This window comes from Pelmatolapia mariae, linkage group LG5, assembly GCF_036321145.2.
Source record: "Pelmatolapia mariae isolate MD_Pm_ZW linkage group LG5, Pm_UMD_F_2, whole genome shotgun sequence".
Taxonomy (NCBI): Eukaryota; Metazoa; Chordata; class Actinopteri; order Cichliformes; family Cichlidae; genus Pelmatolapia; species Pelmatolapia mariae.
In genome coordinates this window covers 449,101-472,744 of record NC_086231.1, presented here as the reverse complement: position 1 = coordinate 472,744, position 23,644 = coordinate 449,101, and the positions used below count along the sequence as shown (strand labels likewise).

General features: G+C 45.2%; 2 protein-coding genes across 2 annotated transcripts; one reads left to right on the top strand and one right to left on the bottom strand.

Annotated features, from left to right (window-relative positions):
- The first annotated feature begins 9,221 nt into the window (after positions 1-9,221).
- Positions 9,222-9,770, top strand: LOC134627444 (achaete-scute homolog 5-like). The gene has a single exon (XM_063473512.1). It carries the CDS (start codon positions 9,222-9,224, stop codon positions 9,768-9,770), a length of 549 nt encoding a protein of 182 aa, XP_063329582.1.
- A 5,699-nt stretch (positions 9,771-15,469) lies between these two features.
- Positions 15,470-20,101, bottom strand: LOC134627320 (protein phosphatase 1 regulatory subunit 15B). Its single transcript, XM_063473288.1, has 2 exons — positions 17,770-20,101; positions 15,470-16,428 (listed from the first exon to the last, which is right to left on the bottom strand). The coding sequence occupies exons 1-2, from the start codon at positions 19,201-19,203 to the stop codon at positions 16,171-16,173; spliced, it is 1,692 nt and encodes a 563-aa protein (XP_063329358.1). The 5' UTR covers positions 19,204-20,101; the 3' UTR covers positions 15,470-16,170.
- Positions 20,102-23,644: the final 3,543 nt, after the last annotated feature.

The following is a 23,644-nucleotide window of genomic DNA, read 5'->3' as shown; positions in this document are numbered from 1 at the left end:
TGGTTCATTTACAACAAATATCAGAACGTGTACTTAAGTACAGAATCTCTGTACGTTGCCACCTCAGCTGATACGTTTATAGTATTTCACAGCAGCTGTTAAACTACAAAATGTGTTTCATTTTGTTGTTCATCTTCTGCACATTGTAGTTTCAGCACAGCGGATACCTGAGGTCACACTACGAGGAGACAATGTAAGCTTGTTTGAATTCCCAGCTCGCCGACCGTAGGAAAAGGAGATGGGAGGGACTTTGGAAATATCCTCTGTTTTCTGAAAACGTGTGTGTTTAGTGGCTTCAGTTCAACCTGAGTGCTCATCAGAGGGGATAAGTGTGTGTGTGTGTGTGTGTGTGTGTGTGTGTGTGTGTGTGTGTGTGTGTGTGTGTGTGTGTGTGTGTGTGTGTGCATGCACGCTGTAATAATAGAGCAGCTGATAGAGGTCTGATGAAATCTTCATCACGTCTCTGCATGTGCAGCAGCTTTAATTTTTCATCTTTGATGTGACACACACCTGTTTTATTTGTGACTTAGCTGTGTGTGTGTGTGTGTGTGTGTGTGTGTGTGTGTGTGTGTGTGTGTGTGTGTGTGTGTGTGTGTGTGTGTGTGAGAGAGAGAGAGAGAGAGAGAGATTGATTAGGACGAAGAAACTAGAGGTACCTTAAAAATTAAATATTGTATCGACACCAAAGCTGGTGACATCGATACTTTGTTTCTATCCTTAGGTTCAGTATGTAGCCCACTGAACTGTGTTTAGTTTTTTGGGGGAAATGAACAAACTTTCCTTCAAACATGCAGTTTGAAACATACCTGTGGTGACTGTCACATCTGTTTTATTTACAGCCTCCTGAAGCTGAACCAAAGTGCTTTAGAGACAAACACATTTAGAACAGAACAGAACAGAATAGAATAGAATAGAATAGAATAGAATAGGTTAGATATGACTGAGATACATTTCCTTATGAAAGGGAAGTCCAGTTTTCCTAAAGGCAGCGTCCAAAAAGTTTGAGTTGGCGAAGTTCAGCTGAATACCAGGGGTCAGAGCGAGAGAAGGAACAGGCTCGAGTTTTCTGAGAACCCAAGAGGATGATGAGTCTGTTGTTATAGTGAGATATCAAGTCATCCGTGGAAGCTGAGGCATCCATGGTCGGCAGATTATTAACGCCAAGGGAAAGAGCTGATACATAAATACTAATAAATCCACAGCTTCAATGCTGGCAGGAAAACTATGTCCGGTTTCCGGAGTCGATTGTCACATGATCTCCCGCCCAAACCCAGCTGAGACAACTCGAGCGTCTGATGGGTATGTGGAAACTGAAAGGTGGAGGTGATGGAGGTGGTTTTTAGGATAAATGCTGCCTGTAAAGCAGGCGGAAGGAACTCTGAAAAAATAAACGTATTATTCTGATTTTTCAGTTTCCAGTGTTTTAATGTGAATACAGTGGACAATGATGCAGGTGTCCAGTGAGAATGCGTGAGTGCTGTGGGCAGAGGGGCAAGGAGCAGTTTACCGAGCTGTGTTTGCTCTGAAGTCGTCTCTGGTTGCGCAGTCAGAAGAACCTGCATATAAAACTCAACAGGTTCTTCTAAAACTTGAAGCTTTGCAGGAGCTTGAAGACATTTAAAATGTCACTTTTTCACCACTGAATTTAAAGTCTGGTTTTTCTGTTTTTCATTCTTGATTTTTAATGTTCAGGTTGTTTCTTTCCAAGCACGTAACAGCTGGAAACCTCAGCACAGGCAGGAAGTTCAGCAGGTTTTTCTCCTGCTTACCTGGAACCAGGTCATGGGGAGGCAGCCTCTCCCAAGCCAGCTCCTCCAGCTCATCTGGGGGAACACCGAGGTGGTCCCAGACCAGCCGAGTGATGTCATCAGATGATTACACACTGACTATCAAAATAAAACCTGAACTCACAAAGACTGGGGATAAAGACCAGACATGAAGACCAGACAGACCGGGAGAAAAGGACACGAAACATGGAGAGATGATCATGGGAACAGGAAGTGAGAAAACACAGCAACAGCACTACAAACGCAGACATGAAAGGATAACAAAACACGGAGGTGAGACCAGGACAGACAAACGCAAACAAACCCAAAATCAAGAACTATAAATCTGGAAAGTAACGTACTCAGAAACTACAACATAATGCTCTTATACTTTCAAAGAAATAAATAACACGTCCAAAACAAAACTTAATCCAAGATCCAGGGCCATGACAGCTCCACAAACTGGAAACTGTTAGAACACCAGCATCTCTGTCCACAGTGAAACCAGTTTGACATCTCCAGGTTTGACTGAAACTTACAGCTGCCCACATGGACGAGCTAAATGGCTTCTGAAAGAAAGTCTGATGGTCAGAGATGTCATCCTTGAACCAGAGCGTCCAGGCCTCAATTTCGGACATAAAAAGCGACGTGGCCGGGCACGACAACACTCTGACTGAACTGCAGGACTGTGCCTCAAACCACTCTGACACCATCGCCACTCTCGAGGCCACTGTGGAGCGTTTGTCTACGGAGTTAAAGAAGTTAGATGAGAAATGTGAAGATCTTGAGGCACGCTCCAGGAGGAATAATGTAAAAGGGACCCAAGATGACTGAGTTTGTTTCACAACATTTGGCGGAGGTACTGTTTCTCGAGGAGAAGCCGCTTATCGATCGAGTGAATCACCAACATCCCAAACAAAGTGATCCTCCTCAGCCTATCGTCTTGAGATTGCACTACTACCATGTTCGCGAGAAAATTCGGAGGAAAGCTGCAGAGAACAGGAACCTGACGCACAGTGGGTTTAAAATAAACATCTTCCCAGATTTCCCTCCCCCTGTTGCCAAACCCAGAGCCACATCAGGTACGGACTGGTATACCCTGCAGAACTAAAAAGCAAGGATATATCTATGACGCTGACACAGGGCTGTGTGTTTGTCCATTTATATTCCACTTAAATGTGAATACGGAGCGTTTATTACTACTGACGAGCTGTCAGTTAGAAGGTAAGAGTTACTAGGTTAACAGAGGTTAGCAGTAACACTATATTGTGTTGTTCTTTTGTTTTTTAATCTATTTGACTTTTTGGTTGTTATTTTACCTACTGTGAGTGCTTCCCGTAGTTTTTTTCACACCACTGCCTGTTTTATTTTTATATATGCAGCCATAGTTCATATTCGTGTTTATTGATCTATATCTATTTTTTCTAATGTTTGTTTGGGGGGTTAGTAGGGAGGGGAGGGTGGGTCCCACGCCCAGCTGTTACGTTGTCGCTTTAAATACTGCAGAGCCAGATAACAACACTCCCTATGGCTGCTTGGAATAATGCAAGCTTACAAAGCAGTAGGAATGTAACCTTCGTTAGTTGGAATGTGCGAGGTTTAAATAATCCAGTTAAAAGAGGGAAAGTTCTTTCTCATCTTAAAACACTGGGGATATTGTGTTCTTGCAGGAAACTAATTTAAAGGATAATTTTCATATACAATTAAAATGTAGGTGGATTGAGAATGTGTACCATTCTACCTTCCCTGCTAAAGCGAGAGGTGCAGCTATGATGACAAAGAGTTTTCCATTTGCACATAAAAGCACAATATCAGACAGACGCTATTTGATTGTTCTCTATACCTCTCACTCGACTGAATATATACGCCCTGAATGTGGAGTCCATCTTTCTTCAAAAAAGTGATGGCACTCATCCCAAACAAACCTTGTCATTGGTGGGGAATTTAACTGTGTGTTGGACCCCTACCTCGACAGATCTTCTTTAACTAAGCAGGTCAGGAACAACTCCAGTGCATTTCTTAACACCGTTATTGAAAATTCAAATGTGTCTGCTGTTTGGAGAACTGTAAACCCCACTGGTAGGGATTACTCTTTCTTTTCAACTAGGCATAATTCATGTAGTAGAATTGACTACTTTCTTTTGGATGCCAAATTAACGCCATATGTCACTGACACAAATTATCACAATATTGTCATCTTGGATCACTCCCCTGTCACATTAACCTTAAACATCCAAAATGCAACTAGACCGCAGCAAATATGGTGGCTGCACCCTCTATTGTTAGGCGAGAAGGATTTTCATGAATATTTGGAAACGCAGATCTCTCTGTATTTGGATGTAAATGACAACTCGGAAACTAAGCCTGCTACACTTTGTATATGAATAAATATGAATATAATAATCTACTCTCAGCAAAAATCAGTGAAGCTTTGTTGTACACCAAGCAGAAATACTTTGAGCTTGGTGACAAACCATATAAAATACTAACAAGACAACTTAGGAAACAAGAACAAGACCGTACAATTCATAAAATAAGAATAATGCAGGTGAGGCTTCAACGGATCGCAGAGACATTAACAATCAATATTTTCCAATTCTATCAAAATTTATACACTACACAAAATATAGATTGTGACTCTATGAAAAAGTTCTTGGATAGCTGCACTTCTCCAAACCGAGGGGAGGATGAACTCGCACACTTAAACTCAGAAATAACAACAGAAGAAATCAAGAGGGCAACTGCTTCAAGTAAAATCAATAAGGCTCCTGGACCAGATGGCATCCCAGTGAATTTTAGTGAGGTTTTTGTGCCCATACCTGCATAAAACATTTACTGAAGCTCTAGTAGATAAAGTCCTCCCTCCCACCCTTACAGAGGAAATTATAACTGTCATTTATAAAAAAGTAGGAATGCTGAGGATGTTGGTTCTTATCGTCCCATCTCCTTGCTAAATCTGGATGGGAAGGTATTTGCAGAATATCCAGAATGCAAGACACTGCTTGATTCAGGTTAAAGCTTTACATCGTCTACACTTTTCAAGAGAAAGGTTAAATAAAATATACCCTGAGGGCTCTCCTATCTGTGAGAAATGCTCCCTGGCTAAAGATACGTTAAGCCACAGTTTTGTTTTTTGTCCCAAGGTTAAAAAAATGCTTCAATTCTTCATGTGCAGCTGAGCCCTGATCCACTAACAATTATTCTGGGCATCTTTAATGATACTGTGGGAATAGACAGTGCAAAGCGACGTTTTATAGCTTACTGTATTATTATTGCAAAGAAACTTATTCTCACTCACTGGAAGAAGAGAGATGCATCCCCCTTAAAGCTCTGGCTTAATGAGCTGGCAAATACATTAAATCTGGAGCGAATACGATATACTCTCTGTGACAGACTGTCCCTACATGTCTGCAGCTGTAACCAGCAGTTATAGTTTTTTGGCTTCTCATTATGACAAACGAGCTGCACAGCTGGGACTGTGGGTGTGTGGGAGGGTATTGTACCATATTATGTAATGTTTTGTTATATTTTGTTATGTGATGTGATGTTAATGTAAAAAAACAGAGGAGCTATCTGATACTGTAAATTTCATTGTCATACAAACATGTGAACTGCTCAATAAATATATCTTGAAAAAAACTGTTTCTGGAACAGATGAAGCAGAAAACATCTGGAATGCCTTTCCCAAACATTTAGGCGATTCCTGCCTTTCTTCAGGTTTTCATCCTATCTCTAAGGGAGAGACCAGCCACCCTTTGGAGGAAGCTCATTTCTGCCGCTTGTGTCCACGATCTCCTTCTTTCGGTCACTACCCACAGCTCGCGACCATAGGTGAGGGTAGGGACCTGGATTGACCGGTAAAATGAGAGCTTTGCTTTTACACTCAGCTCTCTCTTCACCACGATGGACCGGTTCAGCGTCTGCATCACTGCAGCTGCAGCACCAATCCATCGATTTCTGGCTCCCTTCTCCCGTCACTCGTGAAAAAGATCCCCGAGATACTTAAACTCCTCCAATTGGAGCAGGAACTCATCCCTGACCCAGAGTGGGCACTCCACCCTTTTCCAGCTCAGGACCATGGCCTCAGATTTGGAGATGCTGATTCTCAATCCCACCGCTTCACACTCGGCTGCGAACCGTTCCAGTGGAGGGCATCACCACACGAAGCCAAAAGAACCACATCATCTGCAAAAAGCAGAGATGAGATTCACCACCCTGGTGAAAGCCGATGCTAAGTGGTGGAACTGAATTGAATTGCCGGCTCTTGCAACGGTTGTATAAGGATCAAATGGCCCGTAGCAATGGGCCAAACACCCCATGCTGCCAGAGCACCTCCCACAGGACACTCAGAGGGACGCGGTCGAATGCCTTCTCCAAGTCCACAGAACACATGTAGACTGGTTGGGCAAACTCCTCGAGAGGTTAAAGAGCTGATCCAGTGTTCTACGACCGCGACGAAAACCGCGTTGTTCCTTCGGTATCCGAGGTTTGACTAACAGACGAACTCGTCTTTCCAGCACCCTGGCATAGACTTTCCCGGTCAGTCATTTTGGTGCCTTGTAAATAAAACTGAATTGAATTTTAGTAAAGCTCATGATCTTTATTCTGACAGATTTTTGCCTCAGCTGTAGCTTAAGGTTCAGGCCTGTCGGTCATGTTCAAGGCTTCTTCATTCGTGAGACGCTGTTGTCTTCGCTGCTTTCACAGAGGAAGCTCAGTGTCTCCTCAGCTAAAGGAGGCAACAAAGGAAGCACTGAAGTTGCTTTCTTCACCAGAGAACTTATCGAGCTGACTGTGCTCGCAGATCCTTCAGATCTGGAACCATCAGATCATCGAGTCAGAAACTTCTGCTCTCCAGTTGTGGCCAAACTCGGACAAACACAGACGTCTCAGGTGAGTCTGACGGCTGTCTGTGGCTCACAGGTAACAGGTCTCTGTGTGATGAACAATCAGAGACGTTCATGTGAAGGTGAACACAGGCTCAGGAAACTCTCAGACAGCAGCTCAGGTTACAGGTGTGTGTGTGTGCGTGTAAACAGTCATCAGCGTGTGCTGTGTGATGAGATGTGTGATGACAGGAAGGGCGTGTGTCGCTGACGCCTTTCATCTGGAAGTGCAGGATTTAGGAAGAGGAAACTGCAAACACTCATTTCTGTCTTTGATGTTTCTCAGCCAGAGAGAAAAAAGAGACGGCGGAGAGCAGATTTAACCTGCGTCACCTGAGTGAACTCCCCCACCCCACCCAAAAAAAAGAAAGATGATAAATTCAACATTTTCCACACAGGAAGTGTGCGACGTTCGTTTTCACCTTAATCTGACCTCAGAGCTGCGAGTTAATCGGCTCAAGGTGACGCTAGATGCAGCACGCTGGTTTCTCTACAGTTTCTCTTACCTAATGACCCTGTACACACCTGTAGTGGGCGGGGCTTCAGTAGGCAGAATCAGGTAAAGCATCAGCTTTACATCGTGCACTCAGTGTTCCTGTGAAGCTCGAGGAGGAAGGAGCGCAGCTGCACCTGAAGGTGAGATGAAGACACGACTAATCACATCATGCATACACACACACACACACACACACACACACACACACTGTGCAGTTTAAATGATGGTGTTTGTAATGTGTGCAGCTGTAGTCTCCACTGTTTTGTTTTTAATTGTCTTTCACTTTTTATTTTTTGGAAGAAATCTCAGTTTTAAGAGGAAAGTTCTCACATTTCCTCCCAGAAAGGGTGTCAGAGTGTTACTGGAAACCAGTGAGTGTGTGTGTGAGCTGATCTGGTGCTGCGTTCACTGACTGGGACTAAACGTGGGCACAGCGGTTCTTCGTGTTGCTGTCAGAATAAAAACTAAAACTAAAGATGAATGTAAAAAATATTTTGTACAACATGTAGACTAAAAAAAACCTTGAAATTAATTTACGTATTTAAAATACGGAGAAAACCTGTTTTTCATCACTTTATTCACGTACGCAGACTCTTCATGAAGGTTTTGGTGCTTTTGTTCCCCTGAATGCAGAGTTTAAACCTGCTCTGAACTTTTAAAGACGCCCAGTTTAACTGTGACATTAATTCAAACTACAAAGAAAATCTTAAACAGGTAAACTTGCTCTGGAAACTAATTTAAACATAAAAAGTAGCTGTCTCCGTGCTGGAGTTCAGCTCTGGATTAGACCGGCTCCATCGGGCGTGGTCTCCAGACTTTGATTATTTTAGATCCAAAGCAGGCTTTGAAAAACCAAACCAAGTAAAAAGCAAGAAGATTTTTTTTTTTTTAAGTAAGACTGAAAACCTTCCTGAGTTCACTCAGTTTACCTGAAGTTCATCCTGATTTCAAATCAGTGATTCTGATCCATCAGATCGTCTCATGTGTTTAACACGTGGATCATCTCATTTCTGGACAAAAATTACACACCCAGTAACAAAGAACAAAGCTGCTGTTGCTCCAGATGTGCAGTCTTACAAATACCTTATACTCAGGCTTTGATCATCAGCTCAAGTTCAACGTGACCATGAAGTCCATCATAAAACAAGGTCAACACACAACAGATTTGTTTTAGATTTAGATGTTCTTCCCACAGAGCAGCACACAGATGTATGGTCCTCTGAGTATCTCCAGGTTCATGATTTAGTCTAAATGTTATGAATCAGCACATCTGAAAGATCGATAGACTGCACACGTGGTTTTTTTATGTCCAAACTCCTCCTCATATCATAACTATCTAATTTAATCCTGATGATCCAGAATGTCAGAAATATTTATTTTTCCTTGATGCCTCTGAGATCTGAGAAGTCCTCAGAAATCAGAATATGTGATTTTCATCCTTTTTTTTTCAAGACTTCCTATATATTCTTCAAAATATCAGGTTCAAATTTCTCATCATTAATTTTGACCAATCACAGTTCGACCCATACAGGTGAGTCAAAGAGGCCACACCCCTAATAATGCAAATTTTAAGCCATATTCCAGGTAAGTTAGAAAACCATTCTTCCCCATACACTTGTATTATTTTTCTTTGACTCGTGATATTAACTCCAGATGAATCGTTAAAGTCGTCTCCAGAATATAAAACGGTGTCATTAGCATATAGTGAACTCTTCCTCTTATTTTTATTCTGTAACAAAAGTTTAATACAGCATGAAATTATCCATCAAGACCAAAACAGTTTTTGTTTCAGGCTGCAAACATGTTTGTTTCTGCTATAACGTTGGACATTTTAAAATGTAAGTCTATGGGGATTGACTCACTGCTGGACCCTCTGCTGGAGGGTCCAGCAGTCCAGGAACTCACCTGTGTGGCTTTTCAGGTTGTTAGATTCAGGATTAAAGCTGAATTTGTCTTTTTGTGTCTCCTCAGATCTCTGCGTGCTGGTGATTGACCGTCTTTGAGGTGGTATTTGAAGACTGTTGTTGATCCAGCTGGGAGTTCGGATCAGGTACTGCTCAGCCAGGTTGCACGATGAGCTCTGCCTTCTCTCCTCCGTTAATCGAACAACGATCTTCGAACCTGAGCTTCGGCGTGTCTCCGCCTGCTGGACTCTCTGAGGATCACAGCATCTCGCAGCACTCAGACTCTCTCTCCAACTCCGTCCCCTTCCTCCTCTACCCGTCCGGCATGGACCCCACTGGCCTTGGCCTTTACAGAGGTCCTCTGAGGGGCCCTGGCCCTGGGATCCTGCCCTATCTGACCCCCTTTCACCACCACGGACACTTCAGCGTCTACGAGTGTCCATTTGAGCCGGCATTCATCCAGAAACGAAATGAGCGGGAGCGTCAGAGGGTAAAGTGTGTCAACCAGGGTTACGCCAAGCTGAGAGACCACCTGCCAGGTCAGAGTGCCGACAAGCGCCTAAGCAAGGTGGAGACGCTGCGGGCCGCCATCAGGTACATCAAATATCTGCAGGGCCTAGTGGAGCTGGAGGACACCAGGCACAGTGGAGGGGTATCGCCCAGCACCTCGTCTCCGGGCCTAGACTGCAGCGCTGAGGCGGAGACCTTCACCTGCTAAACAACCACCATAAGGTCACACTGAAGTACTCTTTCCACTGCCGGGTTCAGACTGCAGGACGCTTCTCGCATCAGCTGATTGCAGAGACAGATTACATGCTGCTGTTCTTCACCTGTGTGATGGCATCAAGAAGGAGGAGCCAGGAGGAGAGTGGGAGTCACACAACATTACAGAGGCCTCCATCAGTCAGGTGGATGCCGTGCAGTCTGAACCTGGCATCAGAGCTCGAGTTTATCAACAACCCTTTTGTTTGAAGGTGCAGCAGAAGCAGGAACGTGGTCACCACAATCCGTCCATCACCACCAGAACACGAGGAGCACGATTTGTTTCTCCCTTGAGTATCCCGCACACGTTATCCACATCGTTACCAAAACTGAGTCTGGCATCCATCCGTGTTCTAAACGAAGGCAGCAGGAAGTCTTTCTGCTTTATGAAGATGTTCATCCACTGAACTCCTTATGGTCATGAGCGTTGTTGTCACGTGACTTGCTAAGGGTCACATGGGTCCCAGTTTGAGCATGGAGGGAAAGGTTTTGAGCCGGCTTCATTTCACTGTATTGTGGATGGGTGAGAACTTTATGGTAACAGAGGTGTGGATGCAGATGACCTTGGAAACATCCTGCACTGTTTAATCAGAGTTTAAAACAACTTCATTTTTCTGAGATGGATGAAAAGCAAAGTGTAGATTTACAGGAGGAACATCGTAACAAAGTATAAGTACTACATTACAGTACTTGAAAGTGCAGCAGGAATACAGTTTTCAGGTATCTCTACTTTGAATATTTATTTTTCTGACAACTTTTTACTTTTACTCCCCACATTTTAGCAGAAATATCTGAACTTTTTATGTCTTAAACTGTCAAACAGGCTTGTTACATTCAGTTAAAGACATCTGGAGGAAGTTTATACTTCCAGATTCTTCCAGATTCCAAAACAATAGCGCTTAAAGACAACCCTTTTGGTGTATCATATATGCATCAATTATATCGCTAAACTCAGGAGTTAAAGTGGGCCAGAATGATCCAGAAGAGTGTTTATGGTGCAGACTTCAACTACTACAGAAGAGCAGTGAGCATAAAGGCAGTAATGTTTTTCAAGTGTCTGGTAATTTCACATGCAGCATTTCTAAGAGTTCAGAAACACACAAACTCTTTGTGTGCAGCTTGTCACACAGTGAGTCTGCTAGCTAAAGGTCCAGACGCTGTATTTCCCATCACGAGAGAGAAGTTCACTCAGAAATGAAGAAAAATGTAAGAAAGAGGAAAGGAGAAGAAGAGCGGTTAGATCAGGGGTGGGGAACTCCAGGTCTCGAGGGCTGGTGTCCTGCAGGTTTTAGATGTGTTCTTGATCCAACACAACTTATTTAAATGGTTAAATGACCTCCTCAACATGTCTCGAAGTTCTCCAGGGGCCTGGGAATGAACTCATCAATTGTTTCAGGTGTGTTGACCCAGGGTGAGGTCTAAAACCTGCAGGTTCCCCAGCCCTGGGTTAGATAGAGGTAAGGACGGGTGGATGGGTGCAGAGCAGCTGTGAGGTTCATGGTCAGTCCCAGATAGCACCCTCCATCTCCGTCCCATCCAACACAGCGTAGTGAGGTATTGCCGACTTAGCCTCTATGCACTGTATCAGTGGTGGTAGCTCCTACATAGCAGAATCACATGTTTGCTCATTATGAAGAGGTAATTTCTCCATCGCTTAGGTTTGCTTTGCCTACGTTCTGCCGCTCTCTGCACGACCCACACAGAGAGGGATTTGGTAGTGCTGATGTAGCATGCTTGTTGCCAAGAGATTGGGACAACGTCGTTTACCTCTGCTTCTCCAACGCTTTTTCTCGCTCTGTGTGATGCACACGGGAGGCTCTGAGTAGCTTGGAGATCATTTGAGGCGCACGAGTAGTGTAACTGGATAGCGACTGGCAACTCTTCTGTTTTTTTCGATACCTCCGGGTTTAAGATGGACTCATGGCATGCACAATGCGAGATAGGATTGGTTAGCATGGGGGAGGTTCCAGGTAGGCACCCAAGCATACCTTAAAATATACATGATTCAAACCTGATAAATTCCGAGACTGGCTTGGGAGTTGTTTCTCGCAATATGAGCGAGAAACAACTGAAGACTGGCTTAGATGTTGCCTCGATTAACAAGGTCCGCCTGAGGCTATTGTTAAGCTTCAGTCAAGACATTTCAATAGGAAAACTATACTCCTGCTATCTAATGCATTGCTAGTCAAAGAGGAAACCTTCAATGAAGCGGTGATAATCAACGTCGCACCGACATTTTGTCGATGAGAGCTCCATTAACGCTACTGGTTCCCTCTGTGTGTGCTACCTAGAGAGAGGTGTAGGCAAAGCAGCTCTAAGCAACATAGAAATAACCTCTTCCCAGTAATCAAACACAAGCTACATAATCATAGTGTGTAAAACCTGCATCTGCCGTCACAACAGATATACATCAGCAAAGTGTCACTGTGCTGGGGTGTGAGGTGACATCGAGGGCAGCAGATACTGACTAGCTGAAGTGCACATTTGTAGGGTTGGAGTCAGCTGTGACGGCTCATCAGCTCACATGTTGTTGACCTGAGTCATGTAAATCACAACAGCGGTCTCCACAAGCTCCTTTATATCGTAAGGTAAAGACCCTAATACAGAGAAAGCCCAACAATCGGATGACCACCTATGAGCAAGCACTTGGCGAAAGTGGGAAGGAAAAACGTCCCTTTGAACAGGAAGAAAAGTCCAGCAAGTCCATAAAGAGCAGCAGCAGCAGGTCAGCTGACCACAGCCTGAACAGAAATCCTGGTCCCTTTTTACCCACGCTGAGCCGCTACACCTGATCTTCCCCACCTGATCAATCCCAGTTGAACCCTTGACTGTACCCATGTTCAGCTGTGGTGGCAGGGAAACACAAACAGACCGAGTCTTTCTTCTTCGCTGTTTGTGTTCCACATAACGAAGGTTCAAGCTGAGCGACATTAGAATTAGAGCTGAAATAAACTTTGTACTCTTGCGTAAGAATATTGTTTTCAGAGCCTGGACTTTTTCCACTTTAGTTTAGTAGAGAACATGAACCGTAGCATTTCTTCTTCTCTGTAGTGACAAATGTGTGGACTACTGCCACCTCTGGTTAAAGGAAGAATCTGTGGCATTTAAAACAGCATCATCTGAACTGTTTACCATCCATCCTTCTTCCTCTGAACCAGTTCAGGGTGTTGTGGCCTGCCTGTCCCAGCTTCTCATCTTGTGAATAAAGAAAGTCCATGAATGTGTCAAAACATGGTAATGACTGATTACTGGTTAACTCTGACAATGCCACCTAGGCTTAAATGAACCTAGGAACTGATTTTATTTGAATAATTTAGGTTACATAGGGGAGAGCAGTGTTACAGCCGGGGAAAGGACGTAACAGATAATTACTTATAAAACAGTTTTAATCCCCCCTCAATAAAAGCCCATAAAACAGAGTAAAGGTACTAAAGGTACCTCTACTAGTAGAGATAATAAAACACAAGATCTAAAAATGGCAAGTTAACGTTATTCCGAAAACAGTATCACTGAGAGGAAGTTCCAAACAATAAATGCAGAGAAAAGTTTAAAAAAGGACAAAAGCAACAGCGCAGGCTGGCAAGTGGTTAGTTACCCTGAATCCAAGATTCATTGAAGGCTGAGATTCAGCGACTGTTTGGGAGCTCGGCTTTCCTCGGTTCCTACCAGCGAGTCCTCAGCTGAGCAGCAGTGCTTCCCTGATCATAGCAGCTCTCTCCTGATGACACTTCCAGGTCTGCTCTGTCAGTGGCTCTAATGGCACAATGGTGGCAGTACTCTGAAGGACACAGCCGTGTACAGTCACTGCCCGACACTGGTCATCACGCCAAAGGAAGACTTACAGGGCTGGCTTAATCTTAGTACCCTGACATCCCCAACTCGAGTTTGTTTACTCCAGTGCTCTCTTCTCTCGAGGTCTCCAAATCTCCTTAATTATTACACCTGGCGCACCACATCATGGCTGCTGACTGGCCTTCTGCAACCAACCTCCAGATGCAGACTGGGTCTCATGCCTGCTGTTGGGTTACTCAGTTAAGTCAATCAGCCAGTGTTGGGCAGGGAAACAATCTGGCAGAATATTCTCAAACATATAACCAAAGTAAAACTAAACCTTATACATTTGCACAATAAAATCAAACTTTAAAATGAATAAAACAGAAATTGTTAAAACACAATAATTAAATATTATTTAATTATTATTAATTAATAATAATTACATTTTTCAATTCAGTTTTATTTATATAGCACTAAATCTCAACAACATTTGCCTCAATGCTCAGTGCTTTAAAGACCCAACAATGAGACAAGAAAACGAAAAACCCAACAATCATATGACCCCCTATGAGCAAGCACTTTGGCGACAGTGGGAAGAAACCTCCGGCAGAACCAGGCTCAGGGAGGGGCGGGGCCATCTGCTGCGACCGGTTGGGGTGAGAGAAGGAAGACAGGATAAAGACATGCTACCATAGATACCATATTTCTAAGATTTTCAGGGCCGAGTACAATAACCTCAGTTTGATCTGAATTAAGAAAATTTTAGAACATTAGATGAGAAATGATGAAAGCTGTTGAGTACCTGTGTGTGTCTGGCTGCATCACCTGCTCGTACATGCTGAACTCTCACCTCAAGCTGTAAGCGTTCTCTCTTTTGCTTTCACAACTCGGATCAATAAAATCTGCAGTGTGTAAGAAGTGAAGTGTGTGTCTCTTTGAATTTCCCGACAATGATTCAACCCTTTACTGACATGTTTATTACATCGGGCAGTTCAGGGTGCACAGCGTGGGATTTCCTGCTCCATCTACGACCCTGCAGACGCTGCTTGTGCTGATTATTTTTAATGACTGACCCCGAAATCAGTGATTGACACTACAGGTGGGCAGATCGAACCAAACGTCGACAGTATCAATGCCAACGCTGTTATCATTGTTGGACTGATACTAGTGCAACAGGTTTCTATCCTGTTGAGTTCAGTATGTAGCCCAGAGTGTTGATTATGTTTCAATGAACAAATATCCATCAGACATGCTGAGAAACTTGTCTGAACCTTTCTGTGGTGCCTGTTCTATTTACAGCCTGTAGCACATTAGAGACATAAGTCTACATTCGGCTCTTCAAAATAAAAGCTGAGAGGTGTGTTTTATTGTGTTAAGTCATTATTGTGGAAAGTAAAAGTCACAGTGATATAATGGTCAGTGAAATGTGTTCAGAATTTGCACTTTGATTACGATTCTTTTCATGAATCAGGACACACTGCTCTCCCCAACATCAGCTGCCATTACAGGTTAACAGTATCTGTACTGGTGTCTGTAATACTGATGCTGTGTACTCAGTATCAGACCAATGTCTCAGTATCACTAATAAATACCTGCGACCTCTCCCTGATTTAAAGGTCAGCCACACAGGCCTACAGACAGATCACGACACTCAGCAACCACAAAACTGAAATTCAAATGTTTTTCACTGCCTGTGATTGGTGTGAGGAAGACACCTGGCAGCTGATTGGTCCGTAGGCCTGTGTGACATTTTATAACAGAATCCACCCTGAACACAAATCAGGAAGCTTGTTGTTACCACCACCTGGAGGCTGTCAGTGGTACTGCAGCTGACAGCTGGGCAGGTGTGTGCAGGTGTGAGGAGAATGACAGGAGGCCGTGTGCGATCATTAAATATTGGATTTATTTAGATTGATATTTAGTCTGTGAGACGATCAATGGTCACGAGTCCTCGGCAAACACGCCGCTAGAAAAATAAAACGCTTCTCTCGCTAAAATAACGCCAAACAGTTCAGGCAGCGCTCCTCCTCATTGTCAGTCACAGAAACATCTGGAACATCTGCCACAGTGTCAATGTTTCTGACCGCTGAATGCTCTGAGGGGGCGGGGCCTCGCCTCCAACGTGACAGCTGTTTCTGTCCAGTCTGAATTACAAGGAGAGGGAGCAAGAGCGCCTCCGGCTGGACACGCAGGGTTAATACACAGTGATCAGGAAAACTCAGTATCGATTATCAATGAGTCTGGGGGAGGTTTGCCCATGTGACAGGTGAACTCTCCCACACACAAACACGCACACACACAAACTCTTCTTCTTTGGTTTCAGAGTGAAAACACTGGAAACAGCTGGACGCACAGCTGCTGCAGACGGGGACTTTTTATTGGTTAATCAGAGGCGGGAGCCTTCATCATCCTCCTCATCCTCACTGCTCGGACACATTAACACTGATAGGGTTTCCAGACGTGGAGCGTCTGGACCTCTCTTCTTCTTTTGTGGTGCTCATGGGTTTGTGGTAGGAAGCAGGAAGCTGATGATGATGAGGCTCAGAGCTCAGAAACACTGAAGAACCCAGCGGCGTTCTTCCTCACAGTGGAGCTGGGCTCGGCCTCGGGTCCGCCGTCAGACAAACACCCTGACGAACACGCCTTATTGCGGCAAGCTGCTCATACACGCGGTGGCGGTGCTGCGGCTGCAGGCAGTAAGCGATGCTCTCTTCCACCTCCTGGCAGCGCCGCAGGAAGCGGCAGCGATCTCGGGCAAGCTCCTCCCACGGGCCCCGCCGGTCCTCCTCCTCCTCCCCACAGCTGGCAAAGAATTCCTCCACATCATCACAGAAACGAACCTGACAGAAAAGAGAGGGAGAAAACAACATCAGCTCAGTAATACAAAGAAAGGTCAAAGGTCATCAGGTCACTGAAACTTCCAGGAACAAATCAGCTTCAGACGACTCAACTGTCTCACTCCCTACATCCTTACATCTGTATCGGGGATAAGTTGAACCAGCTGAATCGTCGGGTTTGATTAAATCTTTGGGTCAAACTGAGTTTCAGGCTTTTATTATGTTTGAAGGACGTTTGACTGTAAAGCTGAAATCTGATGGGAAACGTTATGACATTAGACGTCCTTCATTAAGACCTGACAGGGGATAAGTCGTTCAACCATCATGGCGCTGTGTTTTTGGCTTTCAGGGGCGAAAAAAGCGTCTCTGAGTTCATGGCCCAGATGTGGGCTGGCTGACCATCACAGCTATCCGGACAACCTGCTGGGAACTCTGGGTAAAGGCTGAACTGGGAGTTTGTAAACACGGCCAGTTTAGTACTGAGTAAATAAAGCTCCGAGCTGCCGTCTGTTCTAATTACAGCTCACAGATCCAGTTTCTCCTCATGTCTCTCCACGAAGCAAACAAACCCACAGGAGGCGGAGCTTACTGCTGTCTGACTCATGTTTACTGTCAGAGACTTCTCAGCTGCAGTTCCTCTGACGGCCAGCAGAGGCTCCAGCAGCGAGTCAGTGCCACAGACTCCCATGTTCAAATCAGCATGTTTAAGGAAGGTAAATACCCACAGGAACACAAAAAGCCCAAGTATCAGACAACTGCCTCGGAGCGAGCACTCTGCAACAGTGGGAAGGAAAAACTCCCTTTTAACAGGAAGAAACATTCAGCAGAACCATACAATAACTTTTTAAAAATTGTTTTTAAATCCAAATCTAAGTTAAGAGATTCATTAAATATTTTAAATTAAATAATTAAATATGTGATGTGTTAACCTGAGAATAAACACTGAAAGTCAGCAGGTTGAACAGCATCTGCTGTAATAAACATGGAAAAGCTACAGCTGTGTCGAGAGATCAGTATGCAGCGTGAAGATTTTATTTCTTCTGCTGGAAACTTTCAGCTCACTTTGAATAAACTTTATTTTCCACACGTTCTCTGTCTCACCTGTTCATGAGCTCCTGACGCAGAGCGAGCCGCAGTAACCTGAACCAAGAACAGACTGAAGCTTCACTTTCACTCTGACTGTTCCTAAAACCCCACAGGGCAGGTGTGTCTGCAGGTGTGACTAACAGAACTCTGAGTCGTCATCTGAAGACCCTTTGACTGTCCCTCAGGTGAGCCTCACCTATACCTTTCTCAGTGGTTTAACCACCTGACCCGCCCCAGCAGCACTCTCTCCCAACGCACCTTTTTCGTGGAGCTGCAGTTCCGGGCGGAGGCGTCACAGAAACCGCTGTCCATCCGGTCCTCCGCCTCCTCCTTCCTGTACTCGGGTGGAGACTCTTGGCGGAGGCGGCGGTAGGCGGAGGTCTTCCCGGCCCTCGCTGTGGCAGACTCACGGGTCCTGATAGGAGCCTGGAAGTTGAGTGGGTTGAAGGGGTCGGAGGAGGAGCTGAAGGAGTCCCACAGGCGGAGGCTCTCCTCGTCCGCCTCGCTCGCAGACGGCGAGTCGTCCCATGTGTCCGTGCTGGAGGGAGGAGAGGAGGAGGGGGAGGACTGAGCAGAGGATGGTGGCGTGGAGACAGGGATGGCACGAGGTGCAGTGACACCCGTGTGCAGGCGGGCAGTGAAGTTTCGGGGGTCATAGGGGTCCTCGCTGTGGCACAGAGAGCGCCACAAACGCTCCGCCTCCAATTCCGCCTCACTGTCATCATCCTCATCACCATCATCATCAGTGCCATCAGACATCTCAGAGGAACCCTCGCTGTCAAAGCCATCATCATCATCATCGTCGTCGTCATCATCAGAGGATGACTCCTCTGATTGGCTGTCCTCATCCTCGCTGCAGGGGCCACCCATGATGAAGTTGATAGTTTTGTTCTGGCACTGAGGGACGGCGAGCACCACCTCCTCCATCCCCTCAGTCTCCTGTGGTGGCAGCGGCTCTGCTCTGGCAGACGTCACGCCGGACAGGTGCTCCTCCTCCAGGCTGGAGTACCCATTGTCCTGCTCGGGGGTCACGGGTAAGGCTGCGGCGGCTCCTGAGCAGTTCTGTGTTTCTCTGATGCTGAGCTGGCGGTCTGCCACAGCATTCTGGACTGTGGGGGGGCTTCCATTGTTCGCCAGCTGCTCTTTGTGGTCGCTGGCTCCAGCATTTTCTCCCAGCATCCCGCGGGACAGCTGCTCCCTCTCCGAGCACTCCTTGCCCCCCCAGAAGCTGTCCCACCATGGCCTGCTGGACCAGCTCTGCCCTCCGGGGGGTTTTACTTCCTGAGAACTGAGTAGCATGTGGCCCAGAACAGCCCGGAACGAAGACAGGTATCTGAATTGGGTCTGCTGGCAGAGGCTCAGGTCCACCTCTGCCCCGTTCTGGAGCCCGATTTCCCGTAGCGAGTCCGCGGAGAGCCACGGCAGAGCCCCAATGCCTCGGGGCTCACACTGCAGGTAGGACAGGTGAGGAGGCCCGAGCTGCACGTCCTCCAGCGGGCTAAGAAATTCGCTCTCCTCGGTAACCAAGCTGCTTTTCAGAGTTCGGTTCCGGATTTTCTCCACCAGTGCCATCGCGGGCCTGGACAGCAGGCCAATCCACGAACTTTCCTGGCTGTCCAGTCCGGGCATGGAGGAGGAGGAGGGGCTCCTCCCTCCCATTAAACGTCGTTCTTCGCTCATATTTCTGAACATGTCCTCAGTTTAATGTGCGAACAACTTCAATACGAACAGGCTGTTAGCACGTTAGCTGCTAATCCAACAGCTCATCGCGCCTACTCCGCCCGCCACACACACCGGCTACAGCTGCTGGAGGAGCCGAGGTTCGAGAGCCCGGCGCGGGCCGCGGTGCTCTGCTGACAGTGGTGCTTCTTTCTTGTGGAGAACTCTGTGCGGACGGAGGTGGAGAAACCTAAGTGCTGAGACACGAAGAGTACCGGGTGTGGAGACCAGCAACGGGCCATTCTGTCTGCGGCGGTGCTCCAGTTAGCTTAGCACGTTAGCTCAGCGCTAGCAGCTAGTTAGCCTGACGGTTAGGTCCCCGGAAGCGGAGACGGATTCAAATACTCGAACCAAAGCAGCACTTCTCCGGGTTATAATCACTCTGCGGTGCTCTCCGGACTCCTCCCGGCGTTAATACTGCTGCGGTCTCCGAATACAGAGCAGCTTCCACGGCCGCTTCGCTCCGTCCGTCCGTCCGCTGAGAGATTTCATCAGACAGCCCGGGGACCGTCGCCTATGACGCGAATCTCTATTTCCGGGAGGCCGCGGGCAGGGAGTGCAGGAGGAGGTGCTGTTCGCTCCTGCATCTCCGTTACATAAACGAAACTCAGGCTCGAGTGTGCCACGTGTTTATCAGCGTGAAGCTCCCACGGTCCGTTTATAGAAGCGGCTCAGACACTGGAGGTGGTGAAAGGACCCAGTATCGATAGTAGCCCATAGTAACCGATGCCCATATTGGTATCAAATCGATACTTTGTTTCTATCCCCTGAGTTCAGTATATAGCCCACTGAGTGTTGAATATGTTTTAATGAACAAATGCGTCAAACATGCTGTGAAACATGTCTGAACCTTTCTGTGGTGCCTGTTTTATTTACAGCCACATTAGACAGGCACGTTTACATTCAGCTCTCCAAAATAAAAGCTGAAAGCTGTGTTTTGTGTTAACTGTGGAAAATAAAAGTCACAGTCATCATCTAAGGAACATTTCAAAACTCAGACTAATGGTGAAAAAGGCTGAACTGGAGATGATTATGCATGCTTTTATTTCTTCCCGTCTTTTTACGTGTCTTAACCAATTAGCTTTAAATCGTCTTCAGACTGTGCAGCGCGACTCTTAACAGGCACCAACAGAAGATCTCATATCACTCCAGTTTTGGCCCTCCTTCACTGGTTGCCTGTAAGTTTTAGGTTTCATTTTAAAATTTTGGTTTTAACCTTTAGGGCCCTACATGGTCAAGCTCCCCAGTACATATCTAACGTGCTGAAACCACATTCATCTTCCCGAGCTCTGAGGTCATCAGGTCAGAGTCTGCTGGTGGCCCCACACACTCGATTTAAAACTCGTTGTGATCGTGCCTTTCAGGCAGCAGGACTACGGCTGTGGAATTCTCTCCCACTGGTTTTACGCTGCACAGATTCCATTGATTCTTTTAAAAAGCAGCTGAAGACATTTTTATATCAACAAGCTTTCAACTAATTAGTTGTTTTTATATTGTATTTTGCTGTTTTATATTGTTATTTGTGTTAAAATCTATTAACAAGCTCTAACGTGTCCAGAACTCTGCTGCCCGTATTATTACTAGGACTTCTTCTACCCACCACATCTCCCCAATCCTGAAGCAGCTACACTGGCTCCCGGTTAAATTTCGCATCCATTTTAAAATAATCCTTTATACATTTAAGGCTATTCATTCTCTCTCTCCACCATACCGCTCTGATTTAGTACAGATGAACCTTCATCTTCTCTTTCTCTCTCTGTTCCTTCCGCTCGTCTGATTACAATGGGGGGCGGGGCTTTTAGTTGCTCTGCCCCTCGACTTTGGAATTCCTTACCCCCTGACCTCAGAAATATTAGTTCATTCCCTCTTTTTAAGACCACCCTCAAAACTCATCTGTTTAAAACTGCTTATGTTTAAACCTTTGTATGCTCTTAACTTTTATCTGTTATTCTTATTACTGTGTATATTTCCAGTTTTTGTGTTTTTATTCGTTGTACAGTGTCCTTGGGTGCTTTGAAAGGCGCTATTTTTAAATAAAATGTATTATTATTATTATTATTTTCACTCTTATTGTGAAGCACTTTGTGATTTTTATCTGTGAAAAGCGCTATATAAAGAAATAAATTTTACTTACTTAGTGATTTAATAGTCAGAGAAATGTGTTCAGAATTTGCCGATAGATGATGGTTCATCTCATGAATCACACACTGCTCCCCAGTCTATTCAGTTTTATTCATATAATGTTAAATCACAGCAGTCAACCAAAGGCACTTTATATTGTAAGATAAAAACCCTACAATAATCAGACGAACGCCTACGAGCAAGCACTTGGCGACAGTAGGAAGGAAAAACGTGATTTTTCCAAGCAGAAAACCTCCAGCAGAACCAGGCTCAGGGACACGTGGCTGGGGGGGACGAAGACAGGACAAAGAGACACACGGCTCCCTCACATAAGCTGAAAGTATCAGTACTGGTATCGTACTGGCTCTGCATTTACTTGATATCAGATCGATACCAAAATGCTGACACCGGGATCAGGCGTCAAGTCCAGGATCAGAAATCATTGATCAAAATCTGACAGTAAACTAAACTCCATAAATACTGTGTGTGTGTGTGTGTGTGTGTGTGTGTGTGTGTGTGTGTGTGTGTGTGTGTGTTTGTTTTTCGTTTTAGGAGGACAATTTTCAAGACAAATCAAAGAGCAATGAGGACCCTCTGTTATAGGAGGACATTTTGCTGTCCTCATAAAATTGACCTTTTAAAATAGTTTGTGGGCATGTTGTAATACCCAAAAAGTGTTTTTCTCAAAAGTCTTTGTAAACCAAAAACTTGACATATGTTGTATATTTGTGTGTCCGCCACTGCCCCCTGTCGGTTGGAATTGTCCCCGCATGCCGCACACACAAGCGCGGGAAATTATACACGAGCGCGGGACATTATACACATGGCGCGAAATTGGAAGCTGCGCATGCGCATTTTAGCATTACCCATTTGGACCGTGGATATTTACATCAATGATTTAGACTGACTGATTGGGCGCTTCTTATTCATCCTTCAATTTTGGCAGAGTTTTGACACGCTTTGGAGAAAAGGTAAGAAGGTAATTATAAAACTTTTAAAAGACGGACGTTCTGACAGACACAGTGCTTCAGAGTAGGCACAGCCGTGGTGAGGCGGCAGGTGAGGGAACGACGACGAGGTACGGTGGAAAGCATACGGCGGAAAGCATACGGCGGAGAGCGCACCGCGGGGACCGGACCACGACGAGCGGACGGCGGAGAGCGCACCGCGGGGACCGGACCACGACGAGCGGACGGCGGAGAGCGCACCGCGGGGACCGGACCACGACGAGGTGAGGACGGCGGAGCGGGCCGGAGCACGTGGAACGGTTCACGGAGGTCACAGCAACACGCGGGGCGGGGATTCCCGGACTGTCCCAAGCACCGGGATCGTTTTTTTTTTACCCTGGCCTAATCTCATCACTTGTTTCAAGGTAAGAAATTACACAAGTGTGTGATGTTTCACTGAGTTTGAAAGAAGGCCTTTTTCACTACAAGATCACTTGTTTAATGTAAAATGGCTGCTACTACTACAACTACTATAAGTACTACTTCTGTAACTAGTAGTTGTAGTAGATGCAGTTTGTAGTAGCAGTAGTACTCACACCTGTCTTTTTTGTGGTAGTTGGAGCCGTTTTCCTCCTGTTCTGTTTTGAGATGATTAAGATATTAAAAGATGATCTTTGCCCAAATACCAAGGAAACATTCGACGGCAAATACAAATAAACTTTTTTAGATTTATGAAATTAAATTGAGACAGTATTGATGTCACTCTGCACACATTTGTTTATAAAATATTGTAAAAAAAAAAAAACATTATTTTTGTTTTGCTCTCTTATAGTTGTGTTGATGAAGCACATTATTCCTGAGAGATCTAAAGCTTAGTTTGACAGACAGGTTTAGGCTAAGTCAGAGTTGGGCTTTAGTTAAATTAGGACTTTTAAGTATCTTTAATATCTGCAAGTGCATGCTTTCTGTTAAAACAACTCAGACATCAGCCTTGTCTGTGTCTGTTATGTGAATGTAATGAAAGCATAGAACTCAATTGAAACAGTTTCAGTATCCATGCTATTAGTGAAATAAGAAAAATTGGGTGGAGCATGTCAGATACTTGACTTAATCAACACAGGTGGAACACAGTCAAGTTAATCTGCACAAATACAGCCTCGCCCCCATCCATTTATCTGTTAACCAGAATCCCTCCAGCACTCATCACCAAACTAAAATAACCTTAAACTAATAATACGCTAACATGGGGGGTGCTTCTCATTCAGGCTTTACTAATGCCCTTGTAAGCATAAAGGCTTTAAGTTTTGATGTTGTTTACATTTTTATCTTAATTTCCTTAGCAAATC

Coding starts and splice junctions, on each gene's coding strand:
- LOC134627444 (XM_063473512.1), top strand. CDS start 9,222: ATGAGCTCTGCCTTCTCTCCTCCGTTAATCGAACAACGATCTTCGAAC.
- LOC134627320 (XM_063473288.1), bottom strand. CDS start 19,203: ATGTTCAGAAATATGAGCGAAGAACGACGTTTAATGGGAGGGAGGAGC. Junction 16,429..17,769: donor ACTGCAGCTCCACGAAAAAG/GTGCGTTGGGAG, acceptor CTTTTCTGTCAG/GTTCGTTTCTGTGATGATGT.